This window comes from Fukomys damarensis, unplaced genomic scaffold, assembly GCF_012274545.1.
Source record: "Fukomys damarensis isolate Sample0158 unplaced genomic scaffold, DMR_v1.0_HiC HiC_scaffold_6, whole genome shotgun sequence".
Classification (NCBI taxonomy): domain Eukaryota; kingdom Metazoa; phylum Chordata; class Mammalia; order Rodentia; family Bathyergidae; genus Fukomys; species Fukomys damarensis.
This window is the reverse complement of record NW_022900918.1, coordinates 30,021,516-30,046,120: the sequence shown is the minus strand read 5'-3', so window position 1 is coordinate 30,046,120 and position 24,605 is coordinate 30,021,516. Positions and strand designations below refer to the sequence as shown.

At 36.5% G+C, this 24,605-nt stretch overlaps 1 protein-coding gene across 1 annotated transcript in view; it reads left to right on the top strand.

The window, feature by feature from the left end:
* Uggt2 (UDP-glucose glycoprotein glucosyltransferase 2) overlaps positions 1–24,605 on the top strand; it is a 175,517-nt gene that overhangs the window by 147,134 nt on the left and 3,778 nt on the right. The window contains exons 32-38 of the mRNA XM_019208509.2: positions 919–1,017; positions 2,136–2,220; positions 3,999–4,181; positions 5,780–5,940; positions 6,662–6,776; positions 14,126–14,242; positions 17,840–17,966. Of these exons, the coding sequence (XP_019064054.2) occupies positions 919–1,017; positions 2,136–2,220; positions 3,999–4,181; positions 5,780–5,940; positions 6,662–6,776; positions 14,126–14,242; positions 17,840–17,966 (887 nt within the window). The remainder of the gene's footprint in view (positions 1–918; positions 1,018–2,135; positions 2,221–3,998; positions 4,182–5,779; positions 5,941–6,661; positions 6,777–14,125; positions 14,243–17,839; positions 17,967–24,605) is intronic.

Here is a 24,605-nt window from a genome sequence, read left to right as displayed (position 1 = left end):
ATATCCTTTTTTATATACAAGTGGTATTTTTTTTTTTTTTTTTTTTTTTTTTTTGGTCCCGGGGTTCAAACTCACAGGTCCTTGTGCTTGAGAGGAAGGTGGCGGAACCACTGAGCTAAATCCCCAGCCCAAAAATGAGATTTTTTAACTAGCTGAAAATTTCAAACCAGAACAAATTATATACATTATGTGTACCCCAAAGAAGAGTGATCCATTTTTACAGATGAGATTAGACATACACAGAAATGAGATGGGGCCAATCTGGGCCCACAACGTTGTATCAGTGACACCTGGCCCTGAGAAAGCTACCATGATGTAAAACAGGAGATGGGCCTGGATTGCAGACCTCTGTTTCTACCTCATGGGGTCACCCAGAGTACAAAGATCTCTGTCACTTGCCATTGACTGAAGACTGTACCAGGTCAGAAGAGATCTAAATCACAGGCAGTTTTATATACTATTTGAGCATGTGAAATCTTGCTAGGGGCACTCAGCAGACCTCCTCTGTTACAACGTGAATCCTCCTTCTGCCGTAGTCAACACCTACACCGTTTCTTCCTTCATTGTTGATCTGCTTAAAAGGTTCAGTACACTAGCTAAGACCATGGCTGGCAGTACCTCATTCTTGGTTCTCAGAACAACTCTTGCAGCTTACAAAGGTTCAAAGATGTTACCTCATTAACCTGGAGACAGTTTAATTGCATCCTGTGTTATAAATAAAAGCTCATAAAACTTCAAGTAATATTGTCACATTTCATACTAATAACTCATAATTGTAAGAATAAGAGATTGTTTAAAATTAATAACTATCCATTTTGAAAGTCATACAGAAAATTATATTGAAAGACATTCTTGTTTTTATTATTTATCAATGCCAGTGTATATTAAGAAACTGTTATTTATGACTTTAATTCCAAGTTTCACAAGAAAGTTGCATAAAGATGATGACAAAAAGGAAAAAGAGGTTCTAAACATTTTTTCTGTTGCTTCTGGCCATTTATATGAGCGCTTTCTAAGGTATGTATATTTTTATCTAATATTTTGAAAACAATATATTAACATGGCCCAGAGTTCAAAAAGAATAAAAGAATATACAATGCAAAAGTAATCTCCCACTTCTTTTTTCCTTGATACTTAGTTCTTTTCCCATAGGAAATCAGTAATAATAATTTTATATGTTATGCCAAAGATACCCTGTATCTGTAGACAAGAAGGTATATATTTTTCTTTTTTAACTTCTTTTTATCCATATAAGAGCAAAAGTATACTGCTCTGTACCTTGCTCTTTTCTTGCTATTTAAAATTATGAGGCAAATATATAATTTAAATACAGCGAGATTTCATGAGTATTGGGAATGCTTTTCTTTAAGGCTAGAAAAATATGTAATTTTTATGATAATAAAAGTATGTAACTTCTTTTCTACTAAATATCTTGTTTTATAGAAAGAGGGAAACAGGAGAAGGAAAGCATATTTACAGAATATAAAAGAATGTTTTAAATAGTGTTACAGGAAGTTCACAAAGAATGCCTCTAAAGTATTTGAATTGTAGCACTGATATTTTTAAATGGAACTTTACACTTGTATCTTCTCTACTGAGAGGTCTAAGAGAGCAAAACAGTGCTCTCCAGTGAATTTATCAGTGTAGATTCAGCTCTTCAGCTATAAGTTTACATAGTAATATAGCTGAGATTAAACTCCAGAGTAAACAAGAATATTTCAGACTGGTTTCTTGGCCAGCTAGAATAAACAAAAATCAAGCTGAGCATGGTAGTGCACACCTGTAATCTGAGCACTCGGGAGGCTGAGGCAGGAGGATCGCTGTGAGTTCGAGACCATCCTGGGCTACAGTGAGTTTCAGGTCAGTCTCAACTACATAATGAAACCCTCTCTCAAAAAAACAAAAAACAAAACAAAAAAATAGGATAAACAAAAAAAATCAATCTACCCTATATTAAGATACGTCTCCATCTTTATACATTACATATTTGATCAGCTAAAATATTTAAAGATACTTCAGTTTGATTCTTTTTACAATTCATAATTGAAAACTTCTAATTCCTACCTTTAAATATTTAAAAGCCTCTTAAAAAGATGAATGTTAATTTATTTTGGGTTTAATATTCTCTTATACAGAATTATGATGCTGTCTGTTTTACGTAACACCAAAACACCAGTGAAATTCTGGTTTCTAAAAAATTATCTCTCACCATCATTTAAAGTAAGTATATTATTCTTTTTATAGCATGAATAATATTTGAATAGTAAACTTTTATCTCCAAGTTCATATGACATTCTCTTTTCGTAATGAGCCTTTTGAAATGATTGTTAATAAATTTTAAAACATCAATATTTTTGATGTAGCTTAAAAACAATTCTGTTCAATTTTATTTAAATAGGTGTTTAAAGGAAATGTATAGGAGAGTATATCTGTAAGTAAACCAAATCAGAATTATTAGTGGTGTTTTATACAATATTTTGCTTTATTTTTCTATGTTTAAGTACACAAATGCTTTCTATTGTGTTTTATTAGATACAGTATTATTCGGCACAGTAATAGGCTGTGCAACTTTGTAGTCTAGGAGCAACAGGCTGTAACATACAACCTATAGATGTAGAGTGCAGTGCCATCCCAGCTTAGGTAAGCAACTCTGACAAAATCATCTAGGGATGCATTTCTTAGAATGTATCTGTGTCATTAAGTGACATTGACTGTACTTCTAATTGTACAAAACAGCAGTGAATCAGGCATCAAGTACTCAGACCTCATTAACTACCTTGTATTTTTCCTCGTCATCTCAAACATGGAACTCTTTAGAGAATAATTTATCAATGTACAACTCATGTTGTGTTTATTACACATCCCCTTTATCCCTCTAACTAACCACCATGTTGACATATTCATAAACTGTGTGGTGTGTGACCGTTCCAAAGAGGCATTTCTTTCTAGAATCAGGTTTTCTTGAGTCAGATACAAGTAGTAAAAGTAGGTGAACATTTGTCTTAGTCAATAAAGACTTACTTTAATGACATTCATTATACAGCTTTATGTACAGTGTGTCTTTGTCAGAATTTTCATACTTCTCATTAATGAAGTATGCTATTCACCTTCCCATTATTGTACCAAAATACCTTAGTTGTTCACTTGAAGGAGGAAAGGTTTATTTTGGCTTATAGTGTTGGAGGTTTCAGTCCATGGTGATTTAACTGTGTTGCTTTCAGCTGTGGCAGCATTGTACATCATAGTGGCAGCACATGGGAGAGGAGGCCTAGGCCTGTTACTTCTTCTCAGCCAGGAAGTGCGAGAGGGGAAGGGTATTGCGCTCTCAACATCTCCTTCAAGGACACACCACTAGTGACCTAACTTCCTTTTACTGGACCCCACTTCCTGTTGCTTCCACCACCTCCCAGTAGTGCCATATACTGATGTGTTACTTACTTTTCTTTCATTGCTGAGACAAAATACCCAACACCCAAAGTTAGAGGAGAAGGGGTTTATTTGGCTTACAGCTTGTAGAGGCTTCAGTCCATAATTAGCCAACTCCAAGGCAAGGACCACAAACAGGCATGGCAGAGCAGAAACAGGGCACACACAAGGCTGCAGGGGTAACAAGAGAGTTAAAAGAGTCTCCCTACCCCTTTATCTTATTCAGACTCCATAGGGTGGGTGGCCCTCACACCCTTAATCCTGGTGCCCTTGAGCCTAGCATTGCATCATGAATCAATTCCAGCTTCACACACTCTAGATCCAGCCTTTGACCACACGAGGCTTTTGGGGACAGCTACACCCAAACCATAACAGCTGGTAACGAAGGTTTTAATACATGGGCCTTTCAGTTATACTTCCAAACCGTAGCATATAATTTATATAAGTGCCATTTAAGACATTTCTCCAGTTGGTTTATAACAATCTGTAATATTTTGCCTTTTAAAAGTATTCACTTTTTTCTATAATATAAAACTTTTCTCATATTGTTTGATTTTACATGTATGTTTTAGGAGGTAATTCCTCACATGGCTAAGGAATATGGATTCCAGTATGAATTGGTTCAGTATAAGTGGCCCCACTGGCTTCATCAGCAGACTGAAAAACAACGGATTATTTGGGGTTATAAAATTCTTTTCCTTGATGTCCTTTTTCCACTAGCAGTGGACAAAATCATTTTTGTTGATGCTGACCAGGTAATGAATTCTTATTTTAGTAGCAGTCAAACATTTTTTATACTTCTATCTCAACATAAGGATTTAAATTATGTTGCTCCTGTTTATTGTCTTTGTTGCCATACTGTGTAATTGTGTAAATACATATTATGATGTATCAGTAAAATACTTTTCGAACACACAGGAATCCAAGGGTAAGATTGAAGGTACTGCAAGAGGTACCATCTTATTACTTGCACATGGCATTTTTCTGTCTACAGTAGAAGCATTTTAAGTTTGGGAATTAAAACACATACTTCTAAGATCATAAGAGTAGTTACATAGGGCCATCATGCCTTTATTACAAGCTCAAAGTCCTGAGTTTGATCCCTGGTACTGAAAAAAAAAAAAAGGACCAGTAGTTACTTAAATTCCTATGAATACAAACTTCTTTTGTTTTCTTAGTACCGGAGATCCCACTTGGCACCTTGTGCTTGTGAGGCAGGTGACAGCACCACTGAACTAAATCCTTGGCCCAATACAAACTTATTTTTAAAAATTAAGCTATTTCTGGGGCTGGGGATTTAGCTCAGTGGTGCCACTTCCGCCTCACAGATGCAAGGTCCAAAGTTTGATCCCCGGTACCAAAAAAAGAAAAGAAAAAGTGATTTCTTTCTGCTGGAAAAATTAGCAGTTACATACAGCTCTCTCCTCATTGTTTGCCTTTAATAACATGCTTTGATGTTTACCAATAACCATGTTCTCCTCACTATACCACATGAAAAGAATGTCCCGTATTTATACCAAAAAAATTGGAATTCCCAGCTTTCAACATGTATATGACTGAAAATATGTTTCCCTTCCCTTCTTGTATTGCTTTTCTAATCATTAATGGGAAAAAAATTTGAAATATGTGCAGAATTTCCAATAACAGTTACAGGTAAATATATATTACAAATTAAATGCATAAATTAGAATTTACTTAGGACAGAAACATTTTCAGATTCTATATTAGAATTTAGTGCTCAACTGTAAAATATTACTTTGATTCTATTTTCCAAGTTAATAAATAATTAACCATTATAATAACTAAAAATTAGGCGAATACAGATGATAAAGTAAGCATTTTTTAACATTATCTAATACACTTTTTTTGTTATGCTCCCTCAGCATATACACTATTTTCCCAGCAGGTTTAAATCAGTTTACAAAATATATAATATTGTGTCATTAAAGCTATTTAGAGTAATCTGGAGATTTTTCTTTATGATTCAAATTGATAGTTTTCCAATATATAATAGATATTTACCATAAAATGATTTTGAATCAATAATTGACACACTGAGAACCTAAGAGCTATGTACTTGTCTGGTATTTAACCCTTTTCCAAAATACCTATCTTAAAAATAATATAAAATACTCTTACTGATAAGACCACTGTTACATAGACTAAGAATATAAATTGCAAGTTTCTTTTAATCTGTAAAAACAACAGGGAAAAATACATCCAGTAATTTGATGCTGCATGAAAGCAGTGTAAGGAAAATGCAGCTGTCTGTGTCGCCACAATTGGGTAATAATGGTTTGAAATTCTCATAAAAAGGCTTATGTTATTTATAGTCACTGTTTTAATTATTTAGATTGTGAGACATGACCTAAAAGAACTTCGAGATTTTGACCTGGGTGGCGCTCCCTATGGGTTCACTCCCTTTTGTGATAGCCGCACTGAAATGGATGGGTATCGTTTCTGGAAAAAAGGATACTGGGCATCCCATCTTGCAGGAAGAAAATACCATATCAGGTAAGAAAGTATATACTCTCACCATTTAATAAATAAGGTACCAGATTCACTTTTTTTTTAGAAATTACACAATAATGGTAACCAGTTGCGTACTGCTTACATGTCAGTCACTCTTACAAGCTTTTGTGTATATTAACTCATGAAATCCTTATGACATAGTATTATGATACTATTATCATCTCCAAATTATACGTGTAGGAACTGAAGCATTCAACATTAATGTAATTTGCCCAGGCTTACCATACTAGTACATATTTGAGCCATGGTTTAAATCAAAGTGATATGGCTCAAGTATTGTCTCCTGACTGTTCCAGAAGATGTAAGCTTGGTTTGGCAAATAAGAGAAAGATAACATTCAAAGCTATTACTCTTTTGTAGGCCCATGAGTTTCATGACAACTTGGAAAAAATTCAGGTTACTCCAAAAGATGATCAGTTCTACCACAACTGTTATAAATTTCAAGTTAAACACTGTTTCACTGGGAGCAAATTGTTGAAAGGGCTAATTATTACTAGACCCTAGCATATCTATAGTCAAACCCATCACTACAGACATACACTGGGGGACAGTAAAGGTGTATAAACAATACAAGCTATCAGAAAGATTACAGGACTAGGGATGTAGCTCAGCAGTAGAGCACTTGCCTAATATGTATGAGGCCTGAGTTCAATCCATAGTATCACCAACAAAAGATAAGAAAAGAAATTTTTTTTTTTTGCAGTGCTTTATACGTGGTGGATTTCAAGAAATTCAGGAGAATTGCAGCAGGTGACAGGCTCAGGGGCCGGTACCAAGCTCTCAGTCAAGATCCAAACAGTCTTTCAAACCTGGATCAAGTAAGTAAAATGTTAATAGAAAAAGTTGAATACATATGCATGGGTTATTTAGACCCCCGTGTATAAACTTCAGAATTATTTTCAACTTTTTAAAAGCTTTTACTCTTTATGCAAATATCTCTTACACATAATTTTTTAATTCACACTCAGTATTTTTATATTAGTTGTAACATCACATTTCCATTCTCAAACTCTTTCTCCTCTGTGCCCTATCTCATTTAGTTACCCTCCTTTTCTTAATGTCTTCCATCATCACTAATCATACTTAGTTCTTCATCATCTTCAGACAAACTCCCTTGATTCATTTTCCACTGGAGACTGCCTTACATTTTCTCCTCTACAAACACCTTTCTTTTTCTTACATCCTTAAATTCTTCATTATTGCATCTGTTACATTTTAGGTAATTTAAGAAGTATCAAAAGACCCTGCACCCATAATCTCTACTCTTTTCTCTTATCCTAAGAACCATACATATATATTATTTAACAAATACCTGTTCTATACCTTCTATGTGCCCGATCCTCTCCCAAGAACCGAGACAAGAAAACAGAAACAAGAACTCTGGAATTCATGATGCTTTTGATTCTAATTGGTACTTCAAATTAAAAGTAATGAATGTTTTAAAGGAAAAATAAATCAAAAAAGCATGCTAGAGGGTTCAGAATGGTGAACAAAGCTTGGAATTTGCAGTTGTAAGTAGGGTGCCCATATGTCTGTACAAACATGACATTTGAGTGATTTTCAGAGGGAGGCGTAAAGGTTGACCATTCAAATGTCTAAGAGAATTCTACAGAGAGGGGCTCTCTAGAGCAAGGTCCCTAGGTGAGAATGGGCCTTGCATTTTTGAGGAATAGCAAGGATACAACTGGAATAAAATTAGGATGGGAGAAGTACAGCATAAGAAAATAGAGCTAATAGAGGGTACCGAACATGTAGAAAACTTGGACTCTTTGTTTAAAACTCTAGGAAATGGAAAATTATAGGTCTTGTGACCTCAATACTTGTAAGGGCCAGGGATTTAGCTCAGTGGCACTGTGCCTGCCTTGCGAGCAGAAGGTCCTGAATTCGATTCCTGGTGCTGGGGCAAAAAAATCTTTCTCCTGACTTCAATACTTGTGACTTACTCAAAAATGCACTGATAAAGAACTAATACAAATGGCTCTTGAAAATTAGAAGAACTCTGAATATATATATATACATACATACACACACATACACACACATACATGATCATGCAAAATAGGATCTTTTCAGTACTGCCAGTTAATAGAAAACTGACTTAGAATCCTCAGTAAGTCTAGTAACATGCCAGATTTACATTATGAATACATTTTCTTGTACTTCTTAATAATTTTACCAATAGGTTATTTACAAGTAATGCCTAGTCTTACATATACAGTTATATACATATAAGGGAAAGCTGCATTTTTTTAGCATTCCAGAAATTGAGAGGTTTTCCTAACATTGCATCACCATATGTGGGGTATTAATGTTTTATTCTGATGGTTTGGCTTTCATTCCTACCAGCCACTGAACAGTTGTTATGAAAGTCAAATTGCCTTTTTATCAGGTAAAATCTCTTTGCAGTATAGCATGTTTTCTTCTCTTGACGTTTTTCTTACCTTCAGTGATACCATATTTTATGACTCTTCTCTGATCTCTGGTTTTCCCAGAGTAGTTGTATTGGTGAGCTACTTTTCCTCTACCTTTCAAATAAATGTTTCTCTTCTCTAAGTCTTTGCCCTTGACCCACTTCTCATTCTGTACCAACTGTTAACAATCTTCATTCATTTCAATTTCTGTCTTTCTACTAATAATTTATAAATTTTATCTCTGGATCTTACCTCTCCTCTGAATGCTAGGCTCATAATACAGTAGTACTTTGGTTCATGAATGCTTCTGTTCACAGTTTGGTTCTCGAACAAGTCTTCAACAAAATTTTGTTTACATTATGGATCATAACTGATTCTAAATTTTTTGTAGAAAAGGAGAGAAGACTCAAAATAGACAACACAATAATGAAGAACCACAAAGTCAGAAGTCTAATACTACCAGATTCAAAGTCTTACTGTGAAGATATAAGACAGTGTATTATTAGCAAAAGAATGCAGAAATAGATCATTGGTACAAAATAAAGAGCCCAGAAACATACTCATACAAAAATAGCCAGCTGATCTTTGATAGAGGAGCAGAGGCAATATAATGGAGCAAAAGCAGTCTTTTGAATAAATGATTCCTTTCTCTTACAAACAAGTGGATATTATACATGCAAAAAGAAAAAATAATGTAGATCCCTCACAAAAATTAGAAGTGGATCATGGCCCTGAATATAAAATACAAAATTATGAAACTCCATATAAATAACATAGGAGAAAACATATGAGCTTTCATCTGGCAAATGACTTTTTAGATACAATACCAAAGCCATGATTGAGGAGAGACATAACTCATATATTGGAACTCATTAAAATTTTAAAAAACTTCTATTTAAAATTTGATATGAAGAGAAGACAATTTTTTGCAAAAAAAATTCAAAAGATGTATGTGATAAATAACACTGCTATCCAGAATACACAAAGTATTGAACAGTACAACAGTACAATTTAAAAATGTGCCAAAGACCTTATAGACACCTTACCAAGGATGTATATAGAACATATATTTTCATGTGCTCTATATCATATATTACCAGGGAAATGTAAGAGTAAGACAATAAAAAATGAACCTGAACGTTTATATCAGCTTTATAAGTAAATAGCCAAACTTAGAATCAGGAAACCAAATAAACACACATATACATTTATGGTCATTTGATTTTTGACAAGCATGCCAAAATATTTAATAGGGAATCTTTTTTACTAAATACGCAGAAAAACAAGATAACCATATATAAAGAATTAAGTTAGACCACTGCCTCACAAAAACTCAGAAAAGACTAAATGTAAGAACTAAAACTATAAAACCCTGACTAAAAAAACTTAGGGCCAGGGATTTAGCTCAGTGGCTGTGCGCCTGCCTTGCAAGCACAAGGTCCAGAGTTCGATCCTGGGTACAGAAAAACTTAGCCATGAATCTTTATAACTTTAGACTAGGTATCGCTTTCTTAGATGGTATTATGGTCTAAATGTGAAGTGTACCCCAAAAAGCTCAAATTGAGAGTGTTGGAAGATGATTGTCCATGGGGCACTAACCTCATCAGTGGATCAACCCTTTGAGTGCTCGCTTTGGCAGCCCATATACTAAAATTGGATGAACCCTTTGATGAGTTCGTAGCTGAAGGCGCCAGTAGGAGGTATGGGGCCTAGTTGGAGGAGGTGGATCACTGGGAGCATAACCTGAAAGAATATATTCTTGTCCCTGGTTCCTTCCTCTTTCTCTGGCTCTTCCTTTGATCTCTACGTCCTGGCTGCCACAAGGTTGACAGCTCTCCTCCACCATACCCTTCTTCCATGGCCTTAGAGTCAGCCAACCATGGACTGAAACCACTGAAACTGTGAGCCAAAATCAACCTTTCTTCTCACTTGTGTATGTCATGTATTTGGTCTGAGCAATGTAAAATAACTAATACACCAAAATTGAGGAACAACTCACTGCTGGAGCTATCCCTGTGAGACCCCTATATGTATCATCACCCTCCTTGTGACCCTGCTTGGCCACTAATCTGCCTCATCAAAGGTAAGTGCACCACCTGTGTAGAGGGCAGAGATTCCAAGGTCCACCTGGTACATATCTCTGGTATCACCTTTGACATCTCAGTGGGATCTCCATGACCCCACAGCTCTTGCATTCTGTATGCCACAAAACTAGCATCACGTGAATAATGCCAAGATCTAACACCAGTGTGAGCAGTAGGCTGGGACCATGGCTACAGAGGCTTCTGAGAACCTGGATTTTGGAAAACCCTTCCCTAGGTAGCCCTGAGTGAGCAGGGTACTTTGGGGCTCTCTTCTCAAAGCAGTCTTTCAAAGACGTTTACACTTTTACACCCTTAAGCCTATAGGTGGAATCTGGCCAATTCCTGAGATGCCCTCAAGGTATCTTTCTTTTTGTCCCAGTACAAAGTCGTGGACTTTCTTTTTAATTGTTCTAACCTTTCAGCAACTACACTTTTTTTGGCCCAGGTTCTAGATGCAATTCTTTTCTGGCCAAACTGAGAATTTTTCAGTTTTTCCACTCTACTTTTTGCTCTAGAATCTCACTAAAAGCAGCCAACAACCACGCCACAGCCTGAATGTTATGCTGGATTGAAATTTTGTTCCCCAGATAAACTAGATTATCACCTTTAAACTCAGCCTCAAGCTAAGTCTCAGGACATGAACAAAACAAACAAATTCTTTGTCTTAATGTACGGTAACTCGTGCAGCCTTTAGACCAGTTCTGGAGTCCTCATTTCTAGCTAAAACCTCAATTTAGTTTTTACTCTCTGCATACCTATCCACAGCCTTGTCTGCTGCATTCAATCCAGAATTTTCATCATGCTCTGCTTTACAGTATTCTGTACATTTTCCAAAAACTCCTTCCACAAATCACTTCCAAAGGCTTCTGGACCACACACCTCCGGTATAGTGAAAGCAATGGCTCCATTCTGCATACCAGTTTATTAGTCATTAGACATTTTGATGAGAGTGTCTGAGATACTCAAGGGAAGTTTCATTTGAGTTCACTATTTCAGAGGTTTCAGTTCGCGTTTGGCTGGCTCCAACATAGAAACGTCATGACAGAGGAGAGCTGCTCACCTCTGGGTAACCAGGACACAGAGGGAAACAGGAAAAGCAAAAGCTACATCCTTCAAAGGCGTGCTCCCCAGTGACCTACTCCCTCCTACTGGGCCCCACTCCTGATGGCCCATTTAGCTCTGAACTCATCAGTGGATTAATCCATTGAATAATCACTCCCAAAAGTCCCCCTCTGAGCACGGGCTTTTGGAAGAAATTTTAGATCTAAACTGTTGAAATCAAAAGTAGAAGCAACAAAAGAAAAAGATGGGTAAGTTGAACAATGTCAAAATTACTAAACTTTTAGGCTCTGATGGCATGGTCAAGAAAATAAACCCACAGAATGGGATAAATTATTTGTAAATTGTATGTAAGAGCCTAGAAAATTCCATAACAAATACAAACTAAAAAGGACTAAAAGGATATAAATAATCTTTTTTCAAGAAAAGATGTACAGATTACTAATAAACATGAAAAAGGCATAGTTGGTCATTACTAACTACAAATCAAATCTACAGTGAGATACCACTTCATACCTATGTAAAAAAAAAATGAATAGTGACAAGAATAAGCAAGTTATCAGTTAAGTAGAGCTATCAGTACCTTCCTGACTGGAATATATACCAGTGTAGAAAGTTTGGAATATTCTCCAGAAGTCAGCGTAGAGTTACCATATGACCCAGCAATTCCCCTCCTAAGTATATATGCAAGAAAACTTAAAAACATGTATAAACAAAAACTTGCACCAGAATGTTTATGCCAGCATTATCACCAGAAAATGGAAACAACCCAAATATATGATAAATGGGTAAATTAAATGTTCAATATCCATATACTGGAATATTATTTGACTATTAAAAGGATTCAGGTGCCATTATATTTTACAACATTTATGAACCTTAAAAACATTGTGCTAACTGAGAGAAACCAGATACAAAATCATTTATGATGTATGGTTGCATTTCTGCATGTCTTGACTAGATAAATTCATACCAACAGGAAGTATGTTGGTTACACAAGGTTGAGGGTTGGATATAAGACGAGTATATAAAATAATCAGGTAAGAAAGTGTAAGTGAAAACAAAAGATCATGTGCTTTCTGACATGTTTATGAGGTCAGAAATAAATCACTTTGCATGATATGTGTGTATCACCAGCCACAGTGAGTTGTATGTGTGCCAATGCAGACATTTATATTTAACCAGGACAATGACTTTTCTAAGAAAGTACAACTAAGTGAGACAAGAGTAAGACTATTGAAGTTGGATGTGGTGGTGCATGATTGTAATCCCAGCACTCAGGAGGCTGAGGCAGAAGGATTGCTGTGGATTTGAGGCCAGCCTGGGCTACATCATGAGTTCAAGACCAGCCTGAACTACACAGGGAGACCCTGTATCAAAAAAACTTTTTAAAAAGACAGTTGAGAATGTGTTCAAGGAAATAACTGTGAGTGAAGACATCAAGAGTTGAGTAATAATGAAATACTAGTAGAATCAGTTTGTTGGAGGTCCCGTGAGGTCAAAGAAGATTGATTTCTGAGTACGTAGTGGAGTGAGTTGGAGTGGTCAGAGTGAGGCCATGAAGTTGAACTTTATAGAAGTTTGACCTGGGATATGGGAGTAAGTAGCTAAGTTTCAAATAAAAGGACTTCTGTTAACTTTGTATCTTATATTCTTGCTATAATTGCTTATTAATTGCAGTTTTTTCATCAGTCCTTGGGATTTTCTGCATAAACAATCCAGTTACTTGCAAACAGCAACACTTTTATTCCTATTTTATTCCTTCTGTATACCTTTTATTTCCTTTTCTTGATTTATTGCTTTTTCCAGGACTCCCTCTGTGTTGCTTAATAGTGTTGAAAGAGGAACCGTAAAACTAAATCCTAGGGAGCATACAGGGCAGCTAATGCAAGTGCCTAGCATGCTTCTAGATGAGAGGGTACGTGCTCTTTGATTCTGGAGTTAAATTTATCTGGGAGAAGAGCTTTGCAACACTTGGAATATCCATGGTATCTCTGGGAAAGATATCTCTAAATCTCTCCAGAAGTCTCTGATTCCCTAGGTTCATTTGTCAAACATCCTTGAATTTACATGCCTCAGTCTGCTTAGAAAGCCCTAAGCATAGGGCCGGGGATTTAGCTCAGTGGTGCCACCGCCTGCCTTGCAAGTGAAAGCGAAAGGTCCTGAGTTTGATCCCCAGTACCAAAAAAAAAAAAGAAAGAAAGAAAGCCCTGAAGATGGAGAAATGTGAAGCCACTCATTGAACATTGTCACTCACACTCTGAGAGTGTGGTGATAACCAGCATAATTAGTAACAGCAGGCAAAGCAAAGCAGTTAACCCTCATGAGTCAGGGAAGGTGAGAGGTACTGAGGCTGCACTCTGCAAACAATGTGGGTTCCAGGGCCCCTCCTTCATCCCTCATTCTAGGCCTGAAACCTTCGGATGTGTGGGTGGTTACAGTGTTGAATTCATTCAAGATGTAAGAATGTTGGATTGAATTACGTATTTAAAACTTAAAAATACAGAGATACCTGAAATGTACATTCTCTCATGTATGATGTTTGCAGTCTAAATGATTATCTTCAGTTTCTTCCTCTAATAGCCGTACCTCTATGTTTAAATTTTTCTATAGGATCTCCCCAATGATATGATTTACCAAGTTGCAATTAAGTCCCTTCCTCAAGACTGGCTGTGGTGTGAAACTTGGTGTGACGACGAATCCAAACAAAGAGCCAAAACAATTGATCTGGTGAGTGTGTTCTCATTTGCATATATGCAGATGTGGAAATGTTCAGAAATATTTTCCATTTTACAAAAGAATGGCACACACCTAAGTTTGCATTTACTTAAATTGGCAAGTTGAGGGCTGTTTTGGGGTTCCCTAGGACCATCTTTAGGTTTGCTGCTTGATGAGGAAGATTCACAGGATGCAAAATACACTTGTACTCATGCCTGTGGGTTATTATAGTGAAAAGATGCAAAGTCAACAAAGGGAGAAGCCACATGGGGTGAAGACAAAGTCAGATGCAAGATCTCAAGTGTCCTCTCGAAGTCACACAGGACAGACAGTTCCACAAGAAATAAAGAATTCCACAGTGTGTAGAGTTTCCTACCTCGGAAGCTTATTAGAAACTCAGGGCCCACAGTTTTTATCGGGGACTTGTCACCATGTAAGCACTTTCTGCCCAGCATACACAATATTCCCAACTCTCGGAAGAAAAGCAGGTTTTTTAACTTAAATTTTTGCAAAAAAAACATTGTCGGCAAAGTGAGGCACATATATGAGATGGTGTGAATGCCCTGAAAACTTAAGTTTCCAGGTGCCAACCAAGTGGCAAACTAAGTTTACAGGCAGGCCTTTCTAAGAACAAGCCTTGGACTTGAATGATACATCTTATCTACCTGCCTGAAAAATGCTCAGAGATCAGCTGTGTCATCTTGATATGTCCTACACATCAGTTTTTCTTTTCCTTTCTGATTAGAGATTTTCTTCAGTTTTGACATTAAGTAGCTTAACTGTGCTGTTCATTGTATTTTTCCCAAATATAAAATATTTCAAACTCATTTTCCAACTGTCTAGAACTTAAATTCCATTACTGTGTTGTCTTTAATGGCTACAAAATAATATAATTATTTGTCTGCCCATATTGTTTTAATGTGCTTATTTAATTATAGAGTAATTATAAGATCGTCACTGAAAAATAGACCTATCAAATATTAAAATTTATACAATTTTGAACAAAATAAGGCAGGACCATAAAACATAGACCCACTTACCCAGTTATGTATGTACACATACATTTTTAAAAGTAACATGCCAACATGTTATAATGAAGTTAAAGGTGATAGAACGTACCAGAAGCAAATAAAATGACGCTGTTAAAAGGGAAGCAGAGAATTTTATAGAGATCAAGAACATGACTGAACATAACTATTAAAATGTTAAGGTAATGTTACAACACATAAGGTTGTGATTCGTGGTGGTACTACAGTTACCTTTGGGACATTATCTCTCCTTAAGTTAGTACAAGCTCCTGTAACAAATCACAGATCCCTGCGCCCTCACGTCACCAGCGTAGCCGACCTAAGAGGGGGCTTCCCTGTGCATCATGGCACAGGACCCACTTCCACCTTGATCTCTTCATCCTTCATTTCTGTCACCATCTCTGTTCATCTGGAACTGTTCCTTCCAGTAGAGCATCTCCTTGCCACAAGAGACTTTGGAGCACTTAAAATGTGGCTAGTGTGACTTGAGATGTGATATAAGGTGTAAAACACAGGATTTTTGACAGCTCACAACAATAGACTATAAAAATACCCCATTCCTAATTTTTGCATTGATTACATGTCAGTGGAGTATGAAAACCTATTCCACCTAGTCCTTTTGCATTCTTATAAGCAACTACTAGAAATTTTTAAATTATGTAAATGTTTGAATTATGGTTTCATCATACCTGTCCCAGATAGTGCTACTCTGGAGGAAAGGGAAATAGGAGTGTGGAGAATGTGTCCTGAATCCTAAAACCTGGCCTCTTGGTAGGAGTTGGTCATGTTTTCCTACCAGCCTGTAAGAGGAACTGAGAAATTTCATTCTTGGTTGAACAGCTGCCTCCAAGAAATAGTGCTATACAGAAAAGGAGGTGGGCACAAAGTCTGGCGTCCTGCCAAACCATCCCATATGAAGAAGCATGTTCTTCATGGCCAGCCTCTGTGGAGAAAAGTTAAGGGAATGCGGACAAATCCCAAGGAAATGGTCTAAACGTTAGAAAAAGAGTATATTAATGGTGCTGAAGTAGGAAGGAAATCTTTATGAATGTCATGTCGTTGTCTCGACTGCATTGCAGTGAAGCTTTCTCAGGCTTGCCATTTGGGCCTGGATATTTCTGTCATGAAGGCTGTTCCAGCCTTTGTGGGAGATCTCTAACCACTGGATGGAAGTAGTACCCCACAAGCCCTCTATCATGACACCTAAAATTGCCAGACTGACGGACGCTCCCTTGAGGGGCACACTGCCCGGTTATAAACTACTGAGGAAGATTGTAGCATCAGTAAACACACACACACACTGCAATACCAAAAACGTTTTGTTTTAATAATTTGTGACACTAAAAAGAAAATAGTTTTCATAATCTTTATAGAAAATATCTTGAAAATTCTGCTTAAAAATATATCATTGTTGGGGGGATCCACAGTGGAATTCACTGGAAATATTTGGAATATAGGCTTGTAGCTAATAACAAACAGCTTTCCCCTAAAGCAGTAAGACAAAAGCCAATTAAGAAAATGTTACATGGAAAGGAGCTTCGGGACACTGTATTAAGGCTCTCTAAATCACGGACAGGCTGCCTTTATAACTTGGTGAAACTGGGCGCAGCAATGCATGCCTTTAATCCCAGCAACTTGGGAGGCTGAAACAGGAGGATTCCATGTTCAAGGCCAGCCCAGGCAACTTGAACTCTGGTCTAAAAATATAAAAGTAAATTTTAAAAAGGGCAAAGGTTGTACCTCAGCGTTCTCTCCCTGGGTCCAATTCCCACTACTAGAATGCTTACCTGGGAAACCTGTGTGAAGGGAAGGGCAGCATGTTGGGGAGGGTAATGTTCTTCCCATTGTCTTTTCTGTCTCAGCAAATGGCACCCACATTTTTAAACTGCTCAATCCAGAGGTACAGAGGACATCTTTGATGCCTCTTTCCTGACAGCTCACATCCACCACCTCTGCAAATCCTGTCAGCAGTGCCTTCAGGTACATCCAGCATCAGATCCTTATCAACTTGTCCTGTTTACCTTTCAGCATTTAACTTCCCAAACTCTGTAGTGAGGCCAAGTAGTTTAAAGAAACTAAATATTGCAGATTGTGTTAATTCCTTTTTTGGAAAAAGAAAACCTTGCCCCCCACCAGTACTATGTGCAAGTTTTACTGTTAGTGAGTGTGGAGCTGGAACCCTAAGAGCCGAACTTCCACTTCCCACGTTCTTTCCATGAGCCTGTAGAGCAGAGCATTCTGCGGGCTCTTCAACGAACTGGAAGTGGAATTCAAATATTCTTTGTCAAAGCACTGTGCAGAATTGCTTGGCACACTTTTTATGAACCACTAAACTGCCTTTTGGTAATTTTATAATTTTTGATTGAGGTATTGGTATTAACCAATTATTTTTACAAGTTGTGATTTGTCGTTTCACTTGCTTCTTTTTTATTATTAAACTTCTGGAACTTTAAGAACTTAATAGGGTCTGCTTTTCATAAAATGTATTTTCTTTCTTAGCGATACAGTGGAATCCTCAAGTATTTCCTTTTGATTTGCTGGAGCATGGTTTTTCACTAACAGAATTTATTTATTCTTTTAGTGTAATAATCCCAAAACCAAAGAACCCAAATTAGAAGCCGCTGCCAGAATTATCCCAGAATGGGTGGAATATGATGCAGAGATACGACAGTTATTAGATCATCTTGAAAATGAGAAGAAAAGTACAAGTAAGTTATTGTCCTTACCGTGATATCTAAACAGTATGTTGCATTAATGAGATAAGAATACATTAGAGCCATTTTTTACTGAAGTTAGCAAATGATTGTCGGAATTTCTATAACTATGTATCCTTTGCTCTGCACTGTATATCCCCAACCCTTTTTATTTTGAGGCAGGGTCTTGTTCAGTCCCTAAATTTCCCAGGCTGGCCTCAACCTTGTAATCCCCCTGCCTAGGGCCTGGATTACAGACATGTACCACCACACCACAGTATACTCTGGTTTCTTGTTGTTTGCTTTATGGTTTCATCCCAATGGATCTGAGATGGCATTCCCATTGTGGCTTTGATATGCCTTCTTCTGATGGAGCAGTGGTGTTGAACATCTTTTCATATACTTGTTGTTATATGCATATCATCTTTGAAGAAATACCTATTAAATGTAGGGGAAGTGGGAAGAGTAGGGGAAAAGAAATAAGGGACAAGAAAAAAATATGAGAAAAGGTAAAAATGGAAACAAAGTCTTTGTAAATAGGGGAGAGTGGAGGGGTAAATGGAGGGCAGAGGTATGGGGAAAAAATGAGAATCAAGATCTGCCCATGTAAGGGTACAAGATCCCAATGATGAATGGAACTGTACTGTATACTTAAAAAGTACCAATAAACTCAATAAGATTAAAAAAAATAAATACCTATTAAAACCTTTTGCCTGTTTTTAATCCAGCTGTTTGATTTTTTTGTTGTTAACTGGTAGATGTTCTTTATATATTCTAGATATTAACCTCTTATCAAATTCCCCCATTTTAGTAGGTTGCTTTCTATTCTATTGGTTGTGTTCTTTTATGCACTAAAGTTTAGGATCTATGTAGTTTCCTCTGTTTTTGTTTTGGTTGCTTATGGTTTTCCTGTTTTCCTATAGGAGTATTATAGTTTCAAGTCTTACATTTAGATCTTTAACCCATTTTGAGTTAGTTTTTGTATTTGGAATAAGGTAAAAACCAAACTTCATTCTTCTTACATGTGGGCATCCAGTTTTCCCATCACCTTTTGCTGAAGAGATTGTGATTTCCTCACTGAGACTTGACCATATGGGCACGAGCTTATTTCTGGTCTCTGTTCCATTAGTCTTTCTGCCTTTGTATTAGTGACACTGTTTTGATTACTGTAACTTTGTTCTATGGAAATCAGGAAATGTGAGTCCTCTAACTTTGTTCTTTTTCAAAATTGTTTTCAGGGTCCCTTAAGACTCCACATAAATTTTAGGATGAATTATATTCTATTGCTACAGAAAATATCCTCGGGATTTGAGTAGGGGTTACATTGAATCAGTAGATTGCTTTGAGTAACACAGATGTTAACAATATTGAGACCTTCATTCCATGAGCACTGAACTGTATCTCTAGTCCTTCTGTTATTTTTTATTTTGAGACAGGGTCTCACAGGCTAGGCTCAAACTTGCAGTCCTCCTGCCTCAGCCTCCCAGAGTGCTGGGATTACAGGTGTGTGCCATCACACTCAGTTCATGTCTTTGCATTTATTTACATCCTCTTTTAATACTTACTTTGCAGTTTTTGCTACACAAGTGTTTTGCCTCCTTGGGTAAGTTTATTACCAAATTTTTTAGGCTGTAGTACATGGAACTGTTTTCTAAATTCTTTTATAAATTTCTTATATTTTCATATTCTCATATATATTTTTCCTTCCATCTGTGTTGGGAAAATGTTTTATCTTCAAATCTTAAATTTTGATCAAACTTGGAACCTTCTGCTTTTGAAGTAGGTGGCAGAACCACTGAGCTAAATCCCCAGCCCCAACTCTTAAATTTTGTTTCAGCTTTAATTGAGTTTATTGGTACATTTTAGGGATACACTACAGCTACATTCATTGTTGGGATCTTGTACCTCTACATGACAAGTCTTGATTCTCATTTTTTCCCCTTACCTCTGCCCTCCCTTCACCCCCTCCTCCTCTCCCCATCTACAAACACTTTATTTTCATCTTTTCATTCTCTCACACTTTTTTCTTTACCCTTACTACCCTTCCCCTACCCATCCCACCTTCCCTACACCTTTAGCTCCTTTCTTCTCATTTCTCACTGTCAGTAATCTTATTAGGATCTTCTGTATTTGCGCAGATTATTCACACCAGAGAAATTATTCGGTATTTACTCGTGTGCCTTATTTATTTCACTTAGGAGTATATCTTAAATATGTATCCATTTTCCTATGAATGAATCTATTTTCTCATTCTTTATGGCTGAGTAATATTCCATTTTATAGAAAAACCACATCTTCTTTATCCGGTTTCCAATGGATGGGCAAATGGGCTGTTTCCAAGATTTAGCTATTACAAACTGTGCCGCTATAAACATGGGTGCGCATACTTCTCTGTGACATGATTCTTTTAGTTCTCTTGGAAAGATACCCAGCAGAGGTTTGGCAGGGTCAAATGGAACTTCCAGTCCAAGCTCTTTGAGGTATCTCCATATTGATTTCCATAGTGGTTGTACCAGTCTGCACTCTCACCAACAATGGAGAAGGGTTCCTTTCTCCCCACATTTGTTATTGTGTGATTTCTTGATAGCAGCCATTCTTTGTGGGGTGAGGTGGAATCTCAGTGTTATTTTCATCTGCATCTCTCGCATGATCAGTGATGTGGAACATTTTTTCATATATTTACTTGCTGCTTTTACTTCTTTGTCTGAGAAATGTCTGATCATTTCAGATGCCCATTTTTGAATCGGGTCTTTATATTTGAGGGGGCAGATTGTTTTGAGTTCTTTATATATCCTTGATAATAGTCCTTTGTCTGAGGAACAGCTAGTAAAAATTTTTTCCCACATTGTAGATTGTCTCTTAGTTCTGCTGATGGTTTCTTTTGAAGTACAGAAGCTTTTTAGTAAGATGAGATCCCAGTTGTTGATTCTATCTGCTAGTTCCTGTGCTACTGAGGATTTGTTCATAAAGTCTTTTCCTATACCAATGTCTTCCAGAGTTCTGCCTAACTTACCTTCCAGCAAGTTTAATGTTTCTGTTTTAATATTTAGATCTTTAATCCATTTGGATTTTAATTTAGTGCATGGCGAAAGATAAGGGTCTAATTTTAATCTGTGGCAGGTTGACAGCCAGTTTTTCCAAAACCATTTATTAAAGAGGCTATCTTTCCTCCACTGAGGATGGTCAGCTCCTTTGTCAAAGATGAGGTAGCTGAGTACATCTGCATTTGTTTTTGTGTCTTCCAGTCTGTTCCACTGATCCTCAGGCCTATTTCTTTGCCAGTACCATGCTGTTTTTATCACAGTGGCTTTGTAGTATAGTTTCAAATTGGGAATTGTTACACCTGGTGCCATGTGACTGTTGCCTATAATGGCTTTTGCTATTCTAGGTCTCTTGTGGTTCCAAATGAATTTTTGGATTCTTTTTTCTAGTTCTGTGAAATATAGTGTTGGAATTTCAATTGGCATTGCATTGAATGTATATAGCAGTTTTGGTAGTATGGCCATTTTCACTATGTTGATTCTTCCTACCCAGGAGCAGGGGATATCTTTCCATTTTTTTATATCCTCTTCGATTTCTTTTTTCAGAGTGCTGTAGTTTTCAGTGTAGAGATCTTTTGGCTTCTTTTGTTAGATTGATTCCTAGATACTTCATTTTTTGGATGCTATTGTAAAAGGAATTTGTTCCCTTATTTCTCTGTCTGTGAGTCTGTTATTCGTGTATAAGAAGGCTATTGATTTTTGGGTATTCACCTTGTATCCAGATACTCTACTGAATCTGTCAAGTCTAGAAGTTTTTTGATGGAGTTTTTTGGATCTTCAATGTAGAGTATCATATCATCAGCAAATAATGATAGTTTAACTTCTTCCTTTCCTATCTTTATTGCTTTAATTTCTTTCTCTTGTCTAATTGCTGTGGCTAATGTTTCCAGAACTATATTGAAGAGAAGTGGCGATAGTGGGCATCCTTGTCTTGTTCCTGATTTTAACATGAAGGTTTTCAGTTTTTGGCCATTCAATATGATGTTGGCTGATGGTTTTTCATAAATAGCCTTTATTAAATTGAGGTATAGACCATCTATTCCAATTTTTTGCAGGGTTTTTATCATGAATGGGTGTTGAATTTTATCAAATGCTTTTTCTGCATCTATTGAGAGGATCATATGGTTTTTGTCCTTGACTTTGTTAATATAATGTATTACATTCACTGACTTTCGTATGTTGAACCACCCTTGCATCTCTGGAATAAATCCGACTTGGTCATGATGGATGATCTTCTTAATAATCCTCTGTATTCTGTTTGCTAGTATCTTATTAAGGATTTTTGCATCTATATTCATTAAGGAGATTGGTCTGTAGTTCTCCTTTTTGGTTGTATCTTTCTCTGGTTTGGGAATCAGAGTGATACTTGCTTCCAGGAATGAATTTGGAAGTATAGCTTCTCTTTCAATTTCATTGAAAAGTTTGAAGAGTAATGGTAGTAGTTCTTCTCTAAATGTCTTGTAAAATTCAGCAGTGAATCCATCAGGGCCTGGGCTTTTCTTTGTTGGTAAGTTTTTAATTACATTTTCAATTTCACTGATTGTGATTGGGGTGTTTAAAATGTTTTTATCTTCTTCGTTCAACTTTGGTAATTCATAAGTATCTAGAAATCTGTCCATTTCTTCTGTGTTTTCCATTTTATTAGAGTACAGGTTCTCAAAGTAGGTGTTCATGATCCTCTGGATTTCTTTCGGATCTGTTGTGACTTCGCCTTTTTCATTCCTAATTGCATGGATCTGAGCCTTTTCTTTCCTTTTTTTGATAAGATTAGCTAAGGGTTTGTCAATTTTATTTATTCTTTCAAAAAACCAGCTCTTTGTTTCATTTATTTTTTGTATCGTTTTCTTAATTTCAATTGCATTGATTTCTGCTCGGATCTTTATAATTTCCTCTCTTGTTCGAGCTTTGGGTTTTTCTTGCTCTTGTTTTTCTAGGAGTCTAAGTTTCATCGTTAAGTTGTTTATTTGAGCCCGCTCTGTTTTCCTAGTGTGGGCATTCAATGTTATGAATTTTCCACGTAGAACTGCTTTCATTGTGTCCCAAAGATTCCTGTATGTTGTATTGGCATTCTCATTTATTTGTAAAAACTGTCTAATTTCTTCTTTAATTTCCTCTGTAATCCATTGATTGTTTAGGAGAGTGTTGTTCAGTTTCCATGTGCTTGTGAAGTTTCTATAGTTTCTTGTGCTATTGATCTCCAGTTTGATTGCACTATGATCTGATAATATACAGGGGATGACTTCAATTTTTTTGCATTTATTTAGACCTGTTCTGTGAGCCAGTATGTGGTCTATCTTGGAGAATGATCTATGTGCAGCTGAAAAGAATGTATATTCTGATTTTTTGGGGTGGAATACTCTATAAACATCTATTAAGTCCATGTGTTCCAAAGCTTGGTTCAGTTCTATTATTTCATTGTTGATTTTCTGCCTAGATGATCTGTCAATTTGTGATAGTGGGGTATTTAAATCCCCCACTACAATTGTATTAGTGCTTATTTGGTTTTTCATGTTACTTAATATTTGTTTTATATAGTTGGGGGCATTTATTTGGGGTGCATATATGTTTATGATTGTCAACTCTTCCTCTTGAATTGTTCCCTTTACAAGGATGTAGTGTCCTTCTTTGTCTCTCTTAATGAGTTTTGGTTTGAAATTTACTTTAACGGAGAATAAGATTGCTACCCCTGATTTTTTTTCTGGGCTCCTGATGCATGGAGAATTGTTTTCCATCCTTTCACTTTCAGTCTGTGGGCTTCCTTTTGCACTAGGTGTGTATCTTATATATAACATATTGTTGGATTTTGCTTCTTAATCCATTCTGCCAATCTGTTTCTCTTGATTGGTGAATTGAGGCCATTAACATTGATGGTTATAACTGATATATTCTGACTTATTCTTGTCATGTTACTGTCCTTTTGTTGATTCTTTTTACTTTTTCTCCCGTCTCCTTTTAGTTTCTTGCCTTGCCTATTTGATTTGTTGTGTTGGGCCTCATGTTATTGTGAACTTCATTGTCCTTTTCTAGAATATTGTTTAGAATTCCTTGCAGTGCTGGTTTGGTGTTCATGAAATTTCTCAGGTGCTCTTTGTCGTGGAAGTATCTTATTTCCCCATCTATTTTGAAAGAGAGTTTTGCTGGATACATCAGTCTAGGTTGGAGGTTCTTTTCTTTTAGGACTTGGAATACCTCACTCCAGGCTCTCCTTGACCTAAGGGTTTGTGTTGAAAAGTCTGCTGTGATTCTAATGGGCTTTCCTTTGCATGTGATTTGTTTCTTTTCTCTTACTGCTTGTAGTATTTTGTTTTTCTGTTGGATTTCTGGGATCTTGATTATTATATGTCTAGGTATAGATTTTTTTTTGATCATGGCTAGTTGGAGTTCTATATGCCTCACTTATCTGTATGTCTAATTCTTCCCTTCTGTTTGGGAAGTTTTCTGTCATTAATTCTGTGAAGAACTTTTTTAGGTCATTTGCGTTTTCTCCTGCTTTTTCTTGAATTCCTATCAGTCTTATGTTATTTTTCTTTGCATCGTCTAGAAGTTGTTGGATTGATTTCTCATGATCCTTTACTGTTTTTGAGAGACCTCTTTTTTCATGGTCACTGACTGC